The sequence below is a fragment of the Lepidochelys kempii genome, chromosome 20, assembly GCF_965140285.1.
Source record: "Lepidochelys kempii isolate rLepKem1 chromosome 20, rLepKem1.hap1, whole genome shotgun sequence".
NCBI lineage: Eukaryota > Metazoa > Chordata > Testudines > Cheloniidae > Lepidochelys > Lepidochelys kempii.
Window position 1 is genome coordinate 23,836,796 of NC_136399.1, and position 15,701 is coordinate 23,852,496.

The 15,701-nt window shown below is 57.9% G+C and overlaps 1 protein-coding gene across 2 annotated transcripts in view; it reads right to left on the minus strand.

Moving 5' to 3' along the window:
* The window catches only part of CRB3 (crumbs cell polarity complex component 3), a 17,523-nt gene extending 9,413 nt beyond the window's left edge, over positions 1-8,110 (minus strand). For both annotated transcript variants that reach the window (XM_073318443.1, XM_073318444.2), the window contains exons 1-2: positions 8,040-8,110; positions 2,943-3,202 (exon numbers count right to left, since the gene is read on the minus strand). In XM_073318443.1, coding sequence (XP_073174544.1) covers positions 2,943-3,051 — 109 coding nt within the window. In that variant the 5' untranslated portion in view covers positions 3,052-3,202; positions 8,040-8,110. The remainder of the gene's footprint in view (positions 1-2,942; positions 3,203-8,039) is intronic.
* Between the last annotated feature and the right edge of the window lie 7,591 nt (positions 8,111-15,701).

Sequence of the window (15,701 nt, forward strand, 5' to 3'; positions counted from 1 at the left end):
GTCACGTTCCCCCCTAAATTACCACCACCCCAATTCTTAGAAAAGTGCCATATGGAGTGACCTATAATGACCTCAATGGGACAGCGCCCCCTACTGAGCCCAGTCCCTGCTCCCTGTAACACAGCGCCTCCTAGTGCCACAGCGGGACATTGGAGTCAGCACTGACAGCGCCCCCTAGCCCACTCCCTGCAGCACAGCGCCCCCCCAGCACCGCCCCGGGGGGCTTCTGATTCTGCGGGCCCTTCACCAAGCAGAGAGTATCACTTCCAGCAGAGACCGCGGTTTGCCCGAAGGTCTCCGCCAGCCCGACACCAGCCTGGCCCAACGCTGTCCCCCAAGAGCTCAGGTCAGCAAGAGAAACCCATCAACCACCCGCCCACTCAGCCACCTGGGGACCTGGGAGGGTATTCCCCGCCCAGCAGGAGGCAGCAGTGCACACAAGCCAGCCCCTATATTCATCCAACCCAGCCCCCCACCACTCTAACCACTAGACCCCCACACACGCAGCCCTCCCAGAGCTGGGGACAGAACCCCGGTGTCCTGACTCCCAGCCCACCCTGCCCTAACCACCCATCCCCAGGGGACAGAACCCAGAAGCCCCAAGTCCCAGCTCTAACCACTAGACCTACTCCCAGCCCAACGTAGAGGACACAACTCGACCGCACCCCTGGGCTCATCCCCGCAGTCCCAGCTCCGCTTCCCCCATGCGCCATCCAGCCTCCCAGGGCCCAGGACTCTGCCTCCAGCCTGTAAGCAACCCGCTAGTCTCCGAGCCAGGCCAGCCACTCCCTTCCCCTCCCCCATCATTATGCAGGTAGGGAACTACAACTCCCAGGGTGCCCCTGTCTGCCCTGCCCAGTCCCCAGCCTGGCCTTCAGCCCACGCTCCCAGCTCCAGCGCCCTTGTGCATTGCAACCTAGAGAGCAGGTCAGGCCGGAACAGGCAGCTGGGAGGGGCTGGAGCCCTTCCCAGGACCAGGGTGCGACTCAGAGCACTGGGATCCAGCAGGAGGAGGGGCCCTGGACAGGACTGGCCCCGCACAAGGCTGGTCCCAAGTAACCCCCCCCCCCGGCTTTGCTAGCAATGGCGGAGCTGCAGATAGAACCCAGGAGTCCTGGCTCCCAGCACCCCCCTTCTAAATCCCATTCTCCTCCCAGAGGTGGGAATAGAACCCAGGAGTCCTGGCTCCCAATCCCTTCTTGCTCTAACCACTCCCCTCCCAGGGCTGAGAATCCAGCAGCCCCTACTCCTAACCACCACCACCCCAAGCCCTAGATCCTACCAGAGTTAGGAATGGAACCCAGGAGTCCTGGCTCCCAGTCCCTGCCCCCACCCCGCTCTAACCACTAGCCCTTACTGTGCAGCCTGAGTCCTTGCTTGATAAGGAACTTGGACCCTCCCCCACTTTGCCCAGAGCAGTAAATTACATGGTTGTTGGTGGTAGCGGTTTGGGGTTTTTTGGCGGGGGGGACTGAAACTGTTTGTTTGGGGTCTTAAAACTCTTGTAGGTGACTCCACCTGTAAACAGACATACACATGGGGCGGGCAGGGTGCTCAGAGATCAGCCAGTCCCAGGGACTTTCCCCCCAACAGAGGTGACTCACCCACCCTGTTCCAGCCTCTCCCTCCCCCCACCCCCTCCAGGGTGTGGATCAACCCGTGTCAGGCTCCGAAACCCAGCGCCCGGACAACTGAAACCACACTGCCCCACCTCGCCCGCTCCCTGGGCTCTCTGCCAGGGCTGGCGCGGGGCCCGGGATCAAGCCGTAACGGAGAAGGGGCCTTCCACAAACACACCTGCGGTTTGCCCTGGAGTGGGGCAGCAGCAACGGCCCCGTGTGGGGGGGGATCTGGGGACTGAGAGCCACAGGATCTGCCCTGGGAAGCTGCCGGGGGGGATGGGGGGGGAGTGTATGCTGGCCACATTAAAAATCTAGTCCCCTGCTTCAGGCATCAACTCCATTATATGGATTACGGTATGGTGGGTGTCGTACATTATTTATTAGGTGTATTACGGTAGCACCTCAGCGCCCCGGTCCTGAAGCAGGACCTCACCCGGCGGGGTACTGTATGTTCCTTCTCCCGTGTCATAACTCCAGTGGAAGATGTTATGGAAGCAAGGAGGGGGGAACAAAAATAAAAAACAATCAAACCTGCCAATCCGGGCCTTGCATGTCAAAGGGTGACACCCCCTCTCCCAACCTCCCTACGATTCCATGCAGGGATCGTTCTTCCTACCACAGAAATGCAGCCACCTCTGGGGTAGAACAGGGCAGCTGGCTAATAGCCACGCAGCAGCGGTGCGCAGGGATCGCTCAGCCAATGCTGAAATGCAGCTACCTCTGGGGTGGGGCATGGCAGCCGATTAACTGTGCCCATCACCCACGTGCTGGGAAACACACACGAGGGTCAATGCCCTGTGTTTTGGTCCGACCCGGGCGATGCTGGGTTGACCCCGGCACTGCATCCGCAGCCCTGGTGACCAGAATCTAAAGCCACGAAGTCCCCCCCTCTGGCTGCCCAGACTAACAACAGCAGCAACTTTAGTCAAGCTAAGCTGCAGCCTCCTTCCATTATCCACTTTCTTGCAGTGTTTGGGGGCACCGCTGCCCTCTGCTGCATGGAATCAGAACTGCTTGGATGTGTGTCATAGGGCCTATACTGCTGATAGGGAGAGGGGATTCTCCTTATGGTCGTGGGCCGTTGAAGCAGCAGGATAAGATCACGGTCCCTGCCACCACAATGGGGAAGGGGTGAGCATGGCGGGGGGGGGGGGGAAATCACTTGCTGAATCAGTGGTGGAGTTAAGAGAACTCCAGGCTGTTTAACCACTAGACCCCCACTCCCCACCCAAAGCTGCAGATAGAACCCAAGAGTCCTGGCTCCCAGCCCCCCTCCCACCCCGGTGTAGAAGCAGATGTACTTAACAACCCACCACCTACCTTGGCCCAGGGCCAGCTGTAACAGGGACTGCAGGGCCACGGCCAGGAGCAAGGGGTGACTGTAGCCGGCCATCGCTCCCCCAGGTGTCTGGGAGGGAGGGGAGGACATGGGGGGGGGTCACTCCCCCTCTCCCTGGAGGGATCACAATCCTGATAGTGCAACGGTAACACAGTCTCCTGCTTCCCAGGGTCCTCAGCCTGTTGGGGGGCCCTTGGAAATGGGGATGACAAGGAACTGGCAGCCCCCAGGGTTTCACCACCTGGGAAAGGGACAGAGAGAAAGGGGTCAGAGTCACTAGTAAACCCCCTGCCCCCTCAGTGACACCCTCCCCCAGCTCTGCATCCATTAGACCCCCAGACCACCCAGCCTACCCCTCCATCAGGTCAGCTCTTCCAGGCGCTCTACGATCCAACCACTTCCTTGGATTGGCATGAAATTTGCTGCCCGTCATGGGGGAGCGGGGTGGGGTCTGTGGTCCAAATTTGGGGTCGTTTGAGCAAGGGATTCTGGAGCTCCCCCCCCCCCGGCATTTACAACCTCTTGTGGAGGTTGATTGGTTTGTTTCCGCGCGCACCTGAGCTCCCAGGGTGGCTGGGATCCTCCCCAGACTGAGCTCCGTTGCTCAGGGTTTCTCTCAGCCAGTTCCTGGTGCCCACAGCCCCTTTGGCAGGAGGCGGGGTTGTACTCAAGTCTCTAAAGGGTTAAGTTCGGACAGAGCGCCAGGAGCTAGAGTCCGAGAGAACGGAACTGGGCACGTGCAGAAATAATTCTAGGCTCTTATCCAGCCAGTCCCAAAGCGCTTTACACGGGAGGTCACAATCATTTCCCCCATGTTACAGATGGGGAAACTGAGGCACGGCAGAGCAGGGAAGTGACCTGCCCAGAGTCATCCAGCAGGCAGAGCTGGGCCTAGAACCCAGATGTCCCGAGTCCCAACCCAAGGCTCTGTCTGCTAGGCCACACTGCCTCCTCTAGCAAGCCTAGGCCTCAGCTGAAGCAGCCCTCAGCACTGTGCTAGGCAAGCGTGATGCTGCTCCTCGTGGGCCTGCCTCCGGGATAGAATCCAGCCCCAACGCAGCTGGAAGCAGAGACCTCACCATGTCAGCCTCGCAGACAGAGCCCTGGGCTCTATTCCCAGTTCTGACCCTCTGGGTGACCTTGGGCAAATCACTGCCCCACTCTGTGCCTCAGTTTCCCCATCTGTACAATAAGAGAAAACGAGACCGCCCTGTCTCCCAGCAGGGGTGGGGCAAGTCTGTTTAGACAAGCGCTTCGGGGGAAGGGACTGTCTCTTATCCTGTCTTTGTCCAGCACCTCGCCCGCTGGGGATCCCGCCTCATTCTCGGTCAGACCCCGCCGAGATAAAGTAGAGGACCGCGGACCCAGGCTGAGCTGCCCACCCAACGAGAGCGCACCCAGCTGCTGTCAAGGACCAGCTACCCGATTCTTCCATCTGCGGCAGCAGCTGGGCACTCGGCAGGCCGGACGTTCCCCTCTCTCCCACTGGCGGGATCTGCCTTTTCCAGTTTCCCCCCCACAATCAATCGGGGTGCTTAGAACGTTCCCAGAACCTGTGGCTCTCCAGAGCGATCATGTCACACGCACGGACAGCGAGTGGTGCGCCGGGTTTTGAATTGGTCGACCAATACGGGGGGGGGGGGGGGGGGGAAATCAGGAGGTTAAATCTATGAAAGCTTGTGAAGACCCTGGATCGTAGCAAGACAGGGGGCCGTGCAAAGTATCTAGAAAGCCGCACATCCCACCCATTCGTGGCCAAGCTCCCGAGTCCAAAGGATCTACTCGGTGGCACTTCTGCATTGTCCACAAGGCAACGATTTTGCAATGCCCTGTCCGATCGCTTCCAAACTTCCAGGGATATTTCAGGGAAGCTCCCTGTTGATTTGGGGGATGATCAGAAAAACGGAAGAGGGGGGTGGGGAACAGGGGACACGTGGAACCCCCAACATCTGGTGGGTAGATCCCTGAGCTTAGATCAGGGCTGAATCGGCTCCAGATCAAAGAACCAGCTGAAGGCACAAAAAGAAAGTGTGAGAGATAATGGCGGGGAAGAAGGAACGGGGCACACAGAGCCCCTGGCAGGGGGTGGGGATAGGGGGCTGGGAGGAATGCGGGACCCTGAAATGGGGCACACAGAGCCCCTGGCAGGGGGGAGGAGGGAGGCACACAGTGAATGGGGAGGGAGGGAGGGAGGGTAGGAGCCTCCTTGGTGTGTGGAATGAAGTTTCCCAGCAGTTGGATCCATTCAATTCTAGTGATCCAGCCCTTTGGAGATGCAAATGTCTTCATCAGGAGGAGGATTTCAGGCCCTAGGCAGTTCCTGTCACCCAGGGCTCCCCAGATTAGGCAGGGCAAAGCTCGAAGGGGCAGGGTGGAGGGTAGCAAACCTGCCATGGCCCCTGCTCAGGGAGCCTTCTCCACAGAACAGACCCTTTCCCCATCCCTGCTGCTCTCAGCAGATCCCCATCCTAGCTCACATTTGAGCTGCTGCGGCACGCAAGCAACCAGGGTACCAAAGCACAGCGCAGACCTTGGCCAAATCCAACCTCACAGCGCCCCCGGGAGGAAGGTGAGTGTTACAGATGGGGAAACTGAAGCACTAAGCAGGGAAGGGACTTGCCCAAGTGAGAGGGAGGCAGAGTGCTGGGCCAGTGCACAGCCAGGAACAGAAACCAGAAGTCCACACAGCGAGTCACTAGCAGAACTGGGAATTGAACCCAGGAGTCCTGGCTGTCAGCTCTAAGCCAGAGAAGACACTATTTCCAGGCCTGGGAACCAGGAATCCTGGCTCTTGTCCCAGCCCTCCCTGCTCTACCCACTGCTCCATACTCCTTGTGGTTCCCATCCCAGGAAAAACCCAGCCCATTGACCCACCCCCACCTCATCATCCAATCACTCATGTGTTAATAAATGGTTCAACGAACCAAACCCATATTTCTTCCAGCTGCCACCAGAAATCCTGCTCTCCGGTATTTCAATAAGCCACAGGCCTCTCCATACACCCACAACAGCCATGTCAGCTCAACCAGTCCCGAGGTCTAGAGAGAACCTGGCAGGCAGCGTGCCCTAGTGGCTAGGGCTCCGGGCTGGGACCCAGGAGAGCCGAATTCCCTTTCCAGCATGGTCACGAACCTTGATCAACTCACTGTGCCTCAGTTTCCCCTCCCACCTATTTAGACTGCAAGCTCTTTAGGGCCGGGGGGCTGCCTCTTGCCAGGGGCTATTTATCAAGGGGGCTGGGTTAGAAGCCGCACACCCTTGCTTAGGGAACATGGTTTAGTGGCTAAGACACAGGCCCGTGAGTCAGACCCAGGATCCACTCCCAGTTCTGCCCAACTTCCTCAGCCAGTCACTCTCCCACTCTGTGCCTCAGTTTCCCCCGCTGCTCTGTGAAAACCCTTTGCTTTCCTTGTCTATTTCAATTCCCTGCCCCCACAGAGCTTACAAGAGACCGTGTCTCTGCCACACCCAACACACCAGGGCCCTGCTCGCCTTGGGGGGGGGTGCCAGAGGAACCCAGATAATAAGGTAAAAATCCACCAGGCACAGAGCTCCCAGGGAGGAGCCCAGCCTGGTGCGAGCAGCCACCTCCTCCCAGCCAGGGGATGAACAGCTGTGGGCAGCTGTGCAGGTGAACATGGGGTACATGCCCCAGGCCTGTGGTAGCGGGCCACTCATTTGGGGCACGTCACGGCCCACCTTTCTATTGAGAGTCCGGGACGTGTGCAGAGAGGGAGGAAGGGCCTGTTGGGGACCTTGGTATGCAGCGGGGCAAGGGGGGCGCCTGGTATGGGGGAGGGGGAATAGGGGACCAAGGGACGGGGAAAAATGAGAGTGGGGAGACACAGAGCCACAGGCATGGGAGAGACTGCCACTGGGGAAGGGAGCAAAGAGCCACCCACACAGGGAGCAGGGGACCTTGCCATGGGGGGTCTGGGGGATGGCCTGAGGGGCACACAGAGCCCCTGGCATGAAGTGGGGGGCAGACAGCAAGGAGAGTCTGAAATAGAAGGGGCTGGGAGGGCACACAAAGGGAGTTGGGGGGGCATAAGCCACACCTGGAATGTGCCATGAGTTCAGCCCAGGACTTACACATGCCCCCCTGCCCCCCCCCAGTCATTCAGGCCCCAGCCAGACTCCTGCCCCCCTAAGCACGAGCCCAGGTCACAGACCACAGACCTTATTTCTGGCCCACAGCAGCAGAAGCCACCACCACCACCACCCCCGGGCAAATCTCCACCCCACCCACCCCCCGAAACCCCACAGCCAGGTGGCAAGCCACCTGGGGCTAGTGATGGCTCCCCCCCCTAGCCCACTCCAGCTCCCCCCAATCAACGGCCCTGCCGGGTCCATCTCAGGGCAGGGAGGTGGTTTTAAAGAAACAGGGGTGCCCCTGGGTCCCCCCCTATACAGACTCCCTCTGTGGGTCCCAGCCCAGCCGGGCCTGGCTGGTCAATTTTTAACCCAGCTGATTAAGCGCTAACCCAGTGAAAGTCACCCAGAGCTCATTAACCCTGCTTCTGCCCAGAGCGACCCCCTCCCCAGCCCCCTCCAGCCAGGGCTACTCCCAGGATCGCGGTGGGGGGGGCTCCCCCGAAGGAGGAAGCACCCGGAGAGATCAGGAAGCCCTGTCTCCAGCATGAATCAACTCCAGGCACCCGATCGCCCGGGGCCTCAGGCCTTTGCCCTGGGCTAGGGCAGGGACTGGTCTGGATCTCCGCTCCCCGGCCACGGTGGGCCTAGGCCGGGGTGTAGGTAACCCCAGACATAAGCCATAGCAGGGGGTATCTGCCCCCCCACCCCCGGATCTGGGGCATCAGAGAAGCCAGACCCAAGGCACAGGTGTGTGTGGGGAGAGGACCAGCCTCCAGCAGCCAAATCCCAAGGGGGGGGGGGGCAGATGCCCACTTCCCTAGGTAGCAGCTCCCCGTCCTCCCCGGGGAGTCCCCTGGCTTTAAGTGGAAGGGGGGGGGGGGAGTCCAGGCTCTCTTAAAGAGGCAGGGGGGGTTTCTTCGGCCCTGCCTGCTCCCTGGGTGGGGGCCGCCCCATAGAGCCACAAGCCCCTTCCCCGCACTCACCGGCCCGATCCCTCTGTCCGCTCCCTCCCCGGGCTGCGATCTGGCCAGCTCCGCCTTCCCTCTCGCTCATGTGACCCAGGGACAGGCAGGTGCCTCCCTCCTCCCGCACCTGAGCCAGGCAGGTCCCGCCCCCCCCCCCCCCCGCTCACCTGGGCGGGGCTCACCCGAGCGGCGCTCCCAGGGCCCCAGCTGCATCAAGGGGTTCTCTCTGACCCTCCTGATGCAGGGGAACGAACCCGGGATGCCCCAGAGAGCTGGGGATCACCTGGGCCTATCTGTAGCCTAGGGGATCCTGCCTCCAAAGACCCGGCCCAAGGTAAGGGGAGATCTGCCAAGCCCACCTGAGCTCGGCTCGCAGGCAGCCACCCCCACACCTGCCTCCCACCTGGAGAGGATGGACCCTCGCCTTTCCACATGCACCTGCAGCCATAAGGTGCACAGACTCCGACTGAGATCAGGGCCCCCCAGTGTGCCAGGGGCTGCACACACATAGAGTGAGAGAAAATCCCTACCCGGAAGAGCTCAGATGCTAAATATACAAACGGTGGGAGGGGAAACTGAGGCACGGAGCAGGGACGTGAGTTGCCCAAGGTCAATGGCGGAGCTGGGAGTCGAATTAAGCTCTCCTGACGCCTAGCCTCGTGCCTGATTCCACTCGATCCCATGTGCAGCTTTGCTCACGTATGTAGCCCATTGGCTTCCATGAAGGTTACTCACCTGAGTAAAGCAGGTCACAGATGCAGCAGTTAGCCAGAAAGTCTGGTTTTGTGGTTGAGGCCGTAGCCTGGAGAGCTGGCTAGTGCCTCTGTGTGTGTGTGTCTCCGTCCATTTAGGTGGGCATGTTTCCATTTCCCTCTTGTAACACAGCCTCTCCACTGAGAAACCCAGGAATTGCCGGCTACTCGGCTTCATCAATTCTAAGTCCAGGAGGGACCTCTGGGATCTAGACCTCAGGCTCCCGGTTTCACAGGCCACCTCTCTCCACAGGGGCGGAACTTCACGTGTGAGCTCTGTAAGACACCAATGATAATTACCCTGTCCTTACACGGCTCCTTCCAGCTCAAAGCGCTGTGCCAGCCCTAAAGAGTAGAGCCTCGACCCCCACCTCTGAGTGGAGAGCACTGGTATCCCCATTTTATAGAGGGGGAAACTGAGGCACAGAACAAGGAAGTGACTTGCCCAAGGTAAATCAGCAGCACAGATGAGAATAGAACCCAGGTGTCCTGAGAGCTAATCCCCCACCACCCCTCCTCCTCGATCCTGGGATAGAACCCACAAGTTCTACTAATTCACTGTCCCTGCAGTGCTAACCACTCACCCACGCTCTGTCCTAGAACAGGAGATAGAACCCAGGCGTCCTGATTCCCAGCCTCCTGCTCTAACCACTAGACCCCACTCCCAGATCTGGGAGTAGAACCCAGGAGCCCTGACTTTCTCTACCTCTTGCTTTCCCTCACTAACCTGCCTTCCCCTAGACACCTGCTGCCCCCCAGTGTCTGACTCGGAGCCGGCGCTGGGATGCCTAATGGAAGCACACCCCCTACCGGGGGAGACCCCATAAACCCCAGCAGCCAGGCCAGAGGGGAGCCGTCGGTGCCAGGCAGCGGACAAAGGGCCCCTGGAAACCGACGTGGCACTCAGGGGCAGCCGCTTTGCCAAGAAGCCCCCAGCTGCTCCCCCCGCTACATTCCTGGGCGAGAAAGCTGCTGCTGTCATGGCCAGAATGGAATTTAAATAAGCTAGAGTTATAAGCCTCTTGAACCCACCTGAGGACGGAGCTGGGCCTAGATCAGCTCTCTCCCTTGGAGCTATGCTTTGGCACTTCCTGGCGTGCAGGGGGCCGGATCCTGCTCTCGCCTCCAATGGTAAAAACCCAGATCAACCGCCCCTTGCGGCCCCCGGATTAGGGCTCTCGTTTATGGGGAACTCGATCTGCTGCGGCTAGATCAATTTCCCAGCCCTTCAGTCAGGTATTTTTATCACTATATGGCAGCACAGACATGACGGAGTAGTGATTATTGCACTAGCTTGGGATGCAGGAAACCAAGAGTCAATTCCTTGCTTGGGCACGGTTGCTCTGTGCCTCAGTTTCCGCTGGTGGGGGAAGGGGTGTCATATGAGTACATTAGACAGAGAGCAGCTCTGGGAGGGGAGTGTGATCTAGTTAAAGCAGGGGCGGTGGGGATCAGGAGCCAGGACTCCTGGATTCTATTCCCAGATCTAGGAGGAGAGTGGGGTCTAGTGGTTAAAGCTGGGAGCCAGGACACCTGAGTTCTATTCCCAGCTCTAGGAGTGGAGTGTGATCTAGTAGGTTAGAGTAACGGGAAGGCACAGGGAGTCAGGACACCTGGGTTTTAACCCAGGGGGGAGCATGGGTCTAGTGGCTAAAGCAGGGGAGAGTATGAGTCAGGGCACCTGGGTTCTGGTCCCAGCTCTGCTGCTGATTTCCTCTGTGCAAGTGACTTTCCCTGTCTGTGCCTCAGTTTCCCCCTCCGTACACTAATGCCAGCGACCCTCCTTTGCAAAACACTTTGAGATCCATGGAGGAAGCGGGACACTATAAGAGTGGAATCTGATCATGCCCCCAGTTTGCCTTGTCAATGTTTCTCTCCTGGGACCCAGGAAGTCCAGGCTAAGGGACCAATCACTCTCTGGACCCCGTTCTGATCTGAGCACAAATCCAGAGTAAATCCATTTACTTCAGTGAGGTTACTCCAGATTTACACCAGTGTCAATGAGTCCAGCATTAGGCCTTTCCTCTTTACCCTCCTGGTGCAATTGCTATGAATGAAAGCCAGTTATGCACCTAGCAACATTCCCCTTGTAGTCTGTGACCAGGCAAACAGCCCATTACACCATGCTGGCTGCTAGCCAGGACTGGATCAAACAAGCCATGAAAGGCTCTGTCCCCGCTTCCCAGCAGCCCCGGTCACCCTGAACCTCACTACTCCTAATTCACTTCTCTTGAAGTCCCCAGGTGCTGCGATCTGCAGAGAGCTGGCTGCCTCACTTCTTGATTTCCACTTGCAGGAAGAGAGAGCTCGGGGAGGAGGAGGAAGAGGAAGTGGAAGCCTGGTTTGGAGGATAAGTTGTGAGGCTAGCCCTCAAGAGAGCTGGTTTCTATTCCCAGCTCTGCTGCAGACTCTTTGGGTGAGTCATGTCATTGTGCCGTGCCTCAGTTTCCCCATAATCCTTCCTTGGTCTCATAGATGATCAGTTCTTGGGGGAGGGGACACTGACTGTCTCCCTGTAGGTGCATTTTCACTTGGCATAAGGGTAGTGTCAGCAAACAGGAGGTCAAATCCATGGCAGTTTGTAACTTTCACGAGTTAGAGACTATGCAGGTTTCCTAGGGTTTACCTTGCCCTGCTAACTCAGGTGAAAACTTCAAACTGCCTTGTCTGCCTTAGCTTTGCCATGTGTTAGCCAAAAGTAATCCTTAGCTCTCCTTGCCAGTAGAACTCAAGGTGCTTTACAAAGGAAAACAGGACCATTATCCTCATTTTACAGGTGGGGAAACTGAGGCACAGAACAGACCTGTTCCAGGGCACCCCGCAGGGCCAGAACCCAAATCTCAGAAGTCCTAGTCTCGTACGCCAGCCACTAAGCCACACTGCCTCTCCAAGAACACACCTTTCTTCTGAGTGAAGACAAGGCCTAAGTGAATGTGCAGCCCCCTGCACCGTGGGGCCCTGATCTCAGCTGGGCTCTGGAGGTGCAATTTAGTGCATGTAATTAACAACATTCAAGGAAATACCTGCCCACTGTTATGTTTCTAAGCCATAAGGAACTGCCACCATAATCGGTATTAATCTGTATTACCACAGAAGTCCCAGTCATGGCCCAGGACCCCATGGTGCCAGGCACTGTACATTATTTATTAGGTGTATTATGGTAGCTCCTGGGAGCCCCAGGCATGGCCCAGCACTCCATTGTGCCAGGCGCTGTACAAACACAGAACTCAAAGACAGTCCCTGCCCCCCAGAGCTGCCAATCTCTCTATAAAACAAGAGTTAACACATGGAGACAGACAGACAGACAGTGGGAGCACAAGGAAACAATTCAGTACCGGTCAGCAGACACGAGGTGGTCTCAGCAGGCCAGCGGCCTCACATTTGTCCAGATTTCTGGAGGCATCCCAGGTCAGGGGAGTTTTAAGGAGGCGCTTGAAGTCGGACAATGTGGTGGCTTGGCAGATGTTTACGGGGAGCAGCTCCCAAGCGCGAGGGGGAGCAGGGGAGCCAGGACGAAGGCCGAGATCCTTGAAAATATTTAACTGCCCCGGGCATTCGGTGCCTAAATCCCTGTGAGGATCTGGGCCGCAAAGGCAGGTTGAAAGCTGTCGCCAGTGGGTGACGGAGGCTGGCGTCACGGGCTGACCGGAGACAGGCAAAGGAGATGGCCAGAAAATAATCGGTGTAATAAGACGTGGTGCGTGCTATGGGAAAATCAGGGAACTGAGGCTCTAAGCCCACGCTTTCTGCCTGGAAAAGCCAAGAGGCCAGGGTAATCCGTGCCCCTGGGGATTGCTCTCAGCTAAGAGCTGCTGAGGAAGTGGAGCTAATAGGGAACATTGGCTACAAGGTAAAACCATTTGCAAAGGAAGGTAATTTGAGGGTCAGGTAATTTTCAGACCAGCAGCCAGCACTTCCTGCCTTCCCTCAGCTGATGCACAAAGCTGGAGCCAGCAGAAGGCATTGTGTAAAACAGGAGGGTAGTGTGGTTAAAAGTCAGGACTCCTGGGTTTTGTTTCCAGCTCTGGGTGTGGAGTGGGGTCTCGGAACAAGGGGGTGGGCATCAGGACTCCTGGGTTCTATTCCCAGTTCAGGGGAGCGGGATCTAGTGGTTAGAATGGGGAGGGGGGCTGGGAGTCAGAACCCCTTGGTTCCTTTCCCTGCTCAGGGATGGGAATAAGGTCTAGTGGTTAGAGCAGGCTGCAGGGATGGTCGCCAGGACTCCTGACTCCTAGCTGCAACTCTGCCAAAGCCTCTGTGCATGACCCTAGGCACGCCCCTCTGCACCTCAGTTTCCCCACCTGTAGAACGAAGACAGTCAAGCTGCTCCAGGAAGGTTTGCCATGCGCGTGGGATCGTGGTGCTAGGGGGCTGCAAGGCCCCCAGATTTCTGGAGGAGAGGGGGAGACCTAAATGAGTGCCCCTACCGCTTTAAGACCGCAGTGTGCGTCATTCTGGCCCTGGCTGTTATCCCCGCCTGGCGGCCGAAGGGTTAACAGCGGCTCGCCGGCCGCCTGGCTCTTTACGGCTGCGAACAGCTGGGAGGGGGGCAGGAAGCGGCTCCACCAATCGGGAGCTGGGAGGAAGCAGCCTGGGAGGATATTTGGTTTCACGTCTACCTTCTGCGTCCGAATTAAGGCGGGAGGGTGTACATGCATTATTCCAGTGGAATCTGCCTGATTTCCTCTTCCACTCCATGGGTCCTGCTAAACCGCCCCACAGGGAGAACAAAACAGCTCATTCAGGGCCTTGCCAGGGGACTTGCGACAGCAGGGATTAGACCCGTTTATGAAATCATGGCACCCGCAGCAGGCATGAAACATTAAAGCCCCCGTGACTGGCTAATGCACTACACAGGGATTAGCTTGGGTGTCAGCAACCAGGGTGCAAGGAGGTGGGCAGCTTTGGCTGCCACCAAGAGCAGCATGCAGGCTGGCTCCTTTGCAGGTGTCAGGTGGGTGACGGGGGTCCTACCTGCCTCGTGGCTTCTATGGGAGTTTGGGCCTTGGCAAGTGGCAGGCCCGAGTGTGTTCCCAAGGGTGGGGTGAGCTGAGTCTGTGTGAGGGCATGTGGAGCCATGCAGTGATGAACGCTTTAGCCTTGCGTTTCAGCACAGTTGTTGTGCCTGACTCCAGAGGTGGCTGCATTTCGCTGCTGAGTGAGTGATCTCTGTGCAGTGTCGCTGTGTGGCTGTTAAATAGCTGCCCTGCCCTGCCCCAGAGGTGGCTGCATTTTGGTGCTGAGCGAGTGATCACTGGGTAGCATCGTTATTTAACTGCCATGCCCCACCCCAGAGGTGGCAGCACTTGGGGACTGAGTGAGTGTTCGCTGGGTAGTGTTGCTTTGTGGCTCTCAAACAGCTGCTGCACTTTCTCCCCTTTGCCCCCCACCCAGAGGTGGCTGTATCTCAACAGTGAGTGAGTGCTCTCTTTTCAGCATTGCTGTGAATCTGTTAAATAGCTGCCATGCCCCACCCCAGAGGTGGCTGCATTTCAGCATAGGGCAAGTGATCCTCATGTGTCCTCTTTGCTGTGCACCTGCTAATTAGCTGCCATGGCCCACCCCAGAGGTGGCTGCATTTCGCTGCTAGGCAAGCCATCTCTGAGCAGTGTCACGGCTTGACTGTTAAGCAGCTGCCATGTCCCACCCGTGAAGTGGCTGCATTTCAGCACTGAGCAAGTGACCCCCGTCCTGTCACCATGCCTCACCCCACAAGAGGCAGGTATTTCAGCTTTGGCAAGTCATCTCTATGTAGTTCTGCTATGCAGCTGTCAAACCGCAGCTGTGTCCTACCCCAGAGGTGGCTGCAATGTTGGGGCGAGTGTGATGCTCTCTGTGACTCATTTTGCTTGTGCAAAGTGTTTTGGGATGGGAAGTGTGCAAGGAACTTGGCACGAAGTTGCATTTCAAGAGAGATCGAAATCAGGACTGTGGCACACCCTGCTAGCTGTGACAGCTGGGCTGTTCCTGATTGAGATTTCAGAACAACCAATAAAGAAGTCCTGCCTGTTCCGGAAATTGTCCTGACCCCAGAACCTGCTGGCCCCAGGACTTTAGGGGTTTACCCATGCAGTGTGGATCTGACCCATACAGCTCTTTGTTGCCCCATGGTGGCAACAGCAGGTGGTTTTAGGAGCTCCCAGTTTTGGGAGATTCTCGCTCCATTTTCCCAGCCTGAAATGCAAAAATAATTGGGGACTAGCTGGTGTAAATGGGCATCACACCATCGGCGTCAATGTGGCCAGATCCCCAGCTGGTGTAAATAGGCATTGTGTCATTGGTGTCAATAGGGCCAGATCCCCCACTGGTGTAAATGGGTGTTGCTCTCTTCTCAGTGAAGCCCAGCATCTCAAGCTCAATGCACCCAGAGGCGCGAAAGGAGTTAGCTGAGCAGGGATGACCCCACGGGCAGTAATCGGCCAAACCCCATGCACCCATCCCTGATGGGCCTCCACACTCCTGCCCATAGGAGACCCTTTCTCTGGGCAAGCCAGGCCTCTGGTGTCCCTGACCCATCAGGGCCATGGCCTCTCCACTGTGGCTGCCAGTGCAGGGGCCAGTTAGCACCGATCACAGGGAGTTGACTTGCATGCTGCGGGCAAGCTGGGCTGAGACCCCCCCAGGTTTGTTTCACATGCAGGCTGCCAAGCAGCCGTGGGCTGGGAACAATCCTGTATCCCCAACTAGCAGCCAGGCGGTGAAAGTCTCCACAACATGCTCTTTGTCCAAAGGCCATGTGTCCTGGTCACATCAGGAGACAGTGGCAGAGCTGGGAATAGAACCCAGGAGTCCTGGCTCCCCAGCCCCTCCCCCGCTCTAACCACTAGACCCCACTCCGCTCCCAGAGCTGGAGATAGGACCCAGGAATCCTGACTCACAGCTCCCCCCCCCCCCCCCCCAGCAGGCTCCACTCTCCTCCAGGAGACAG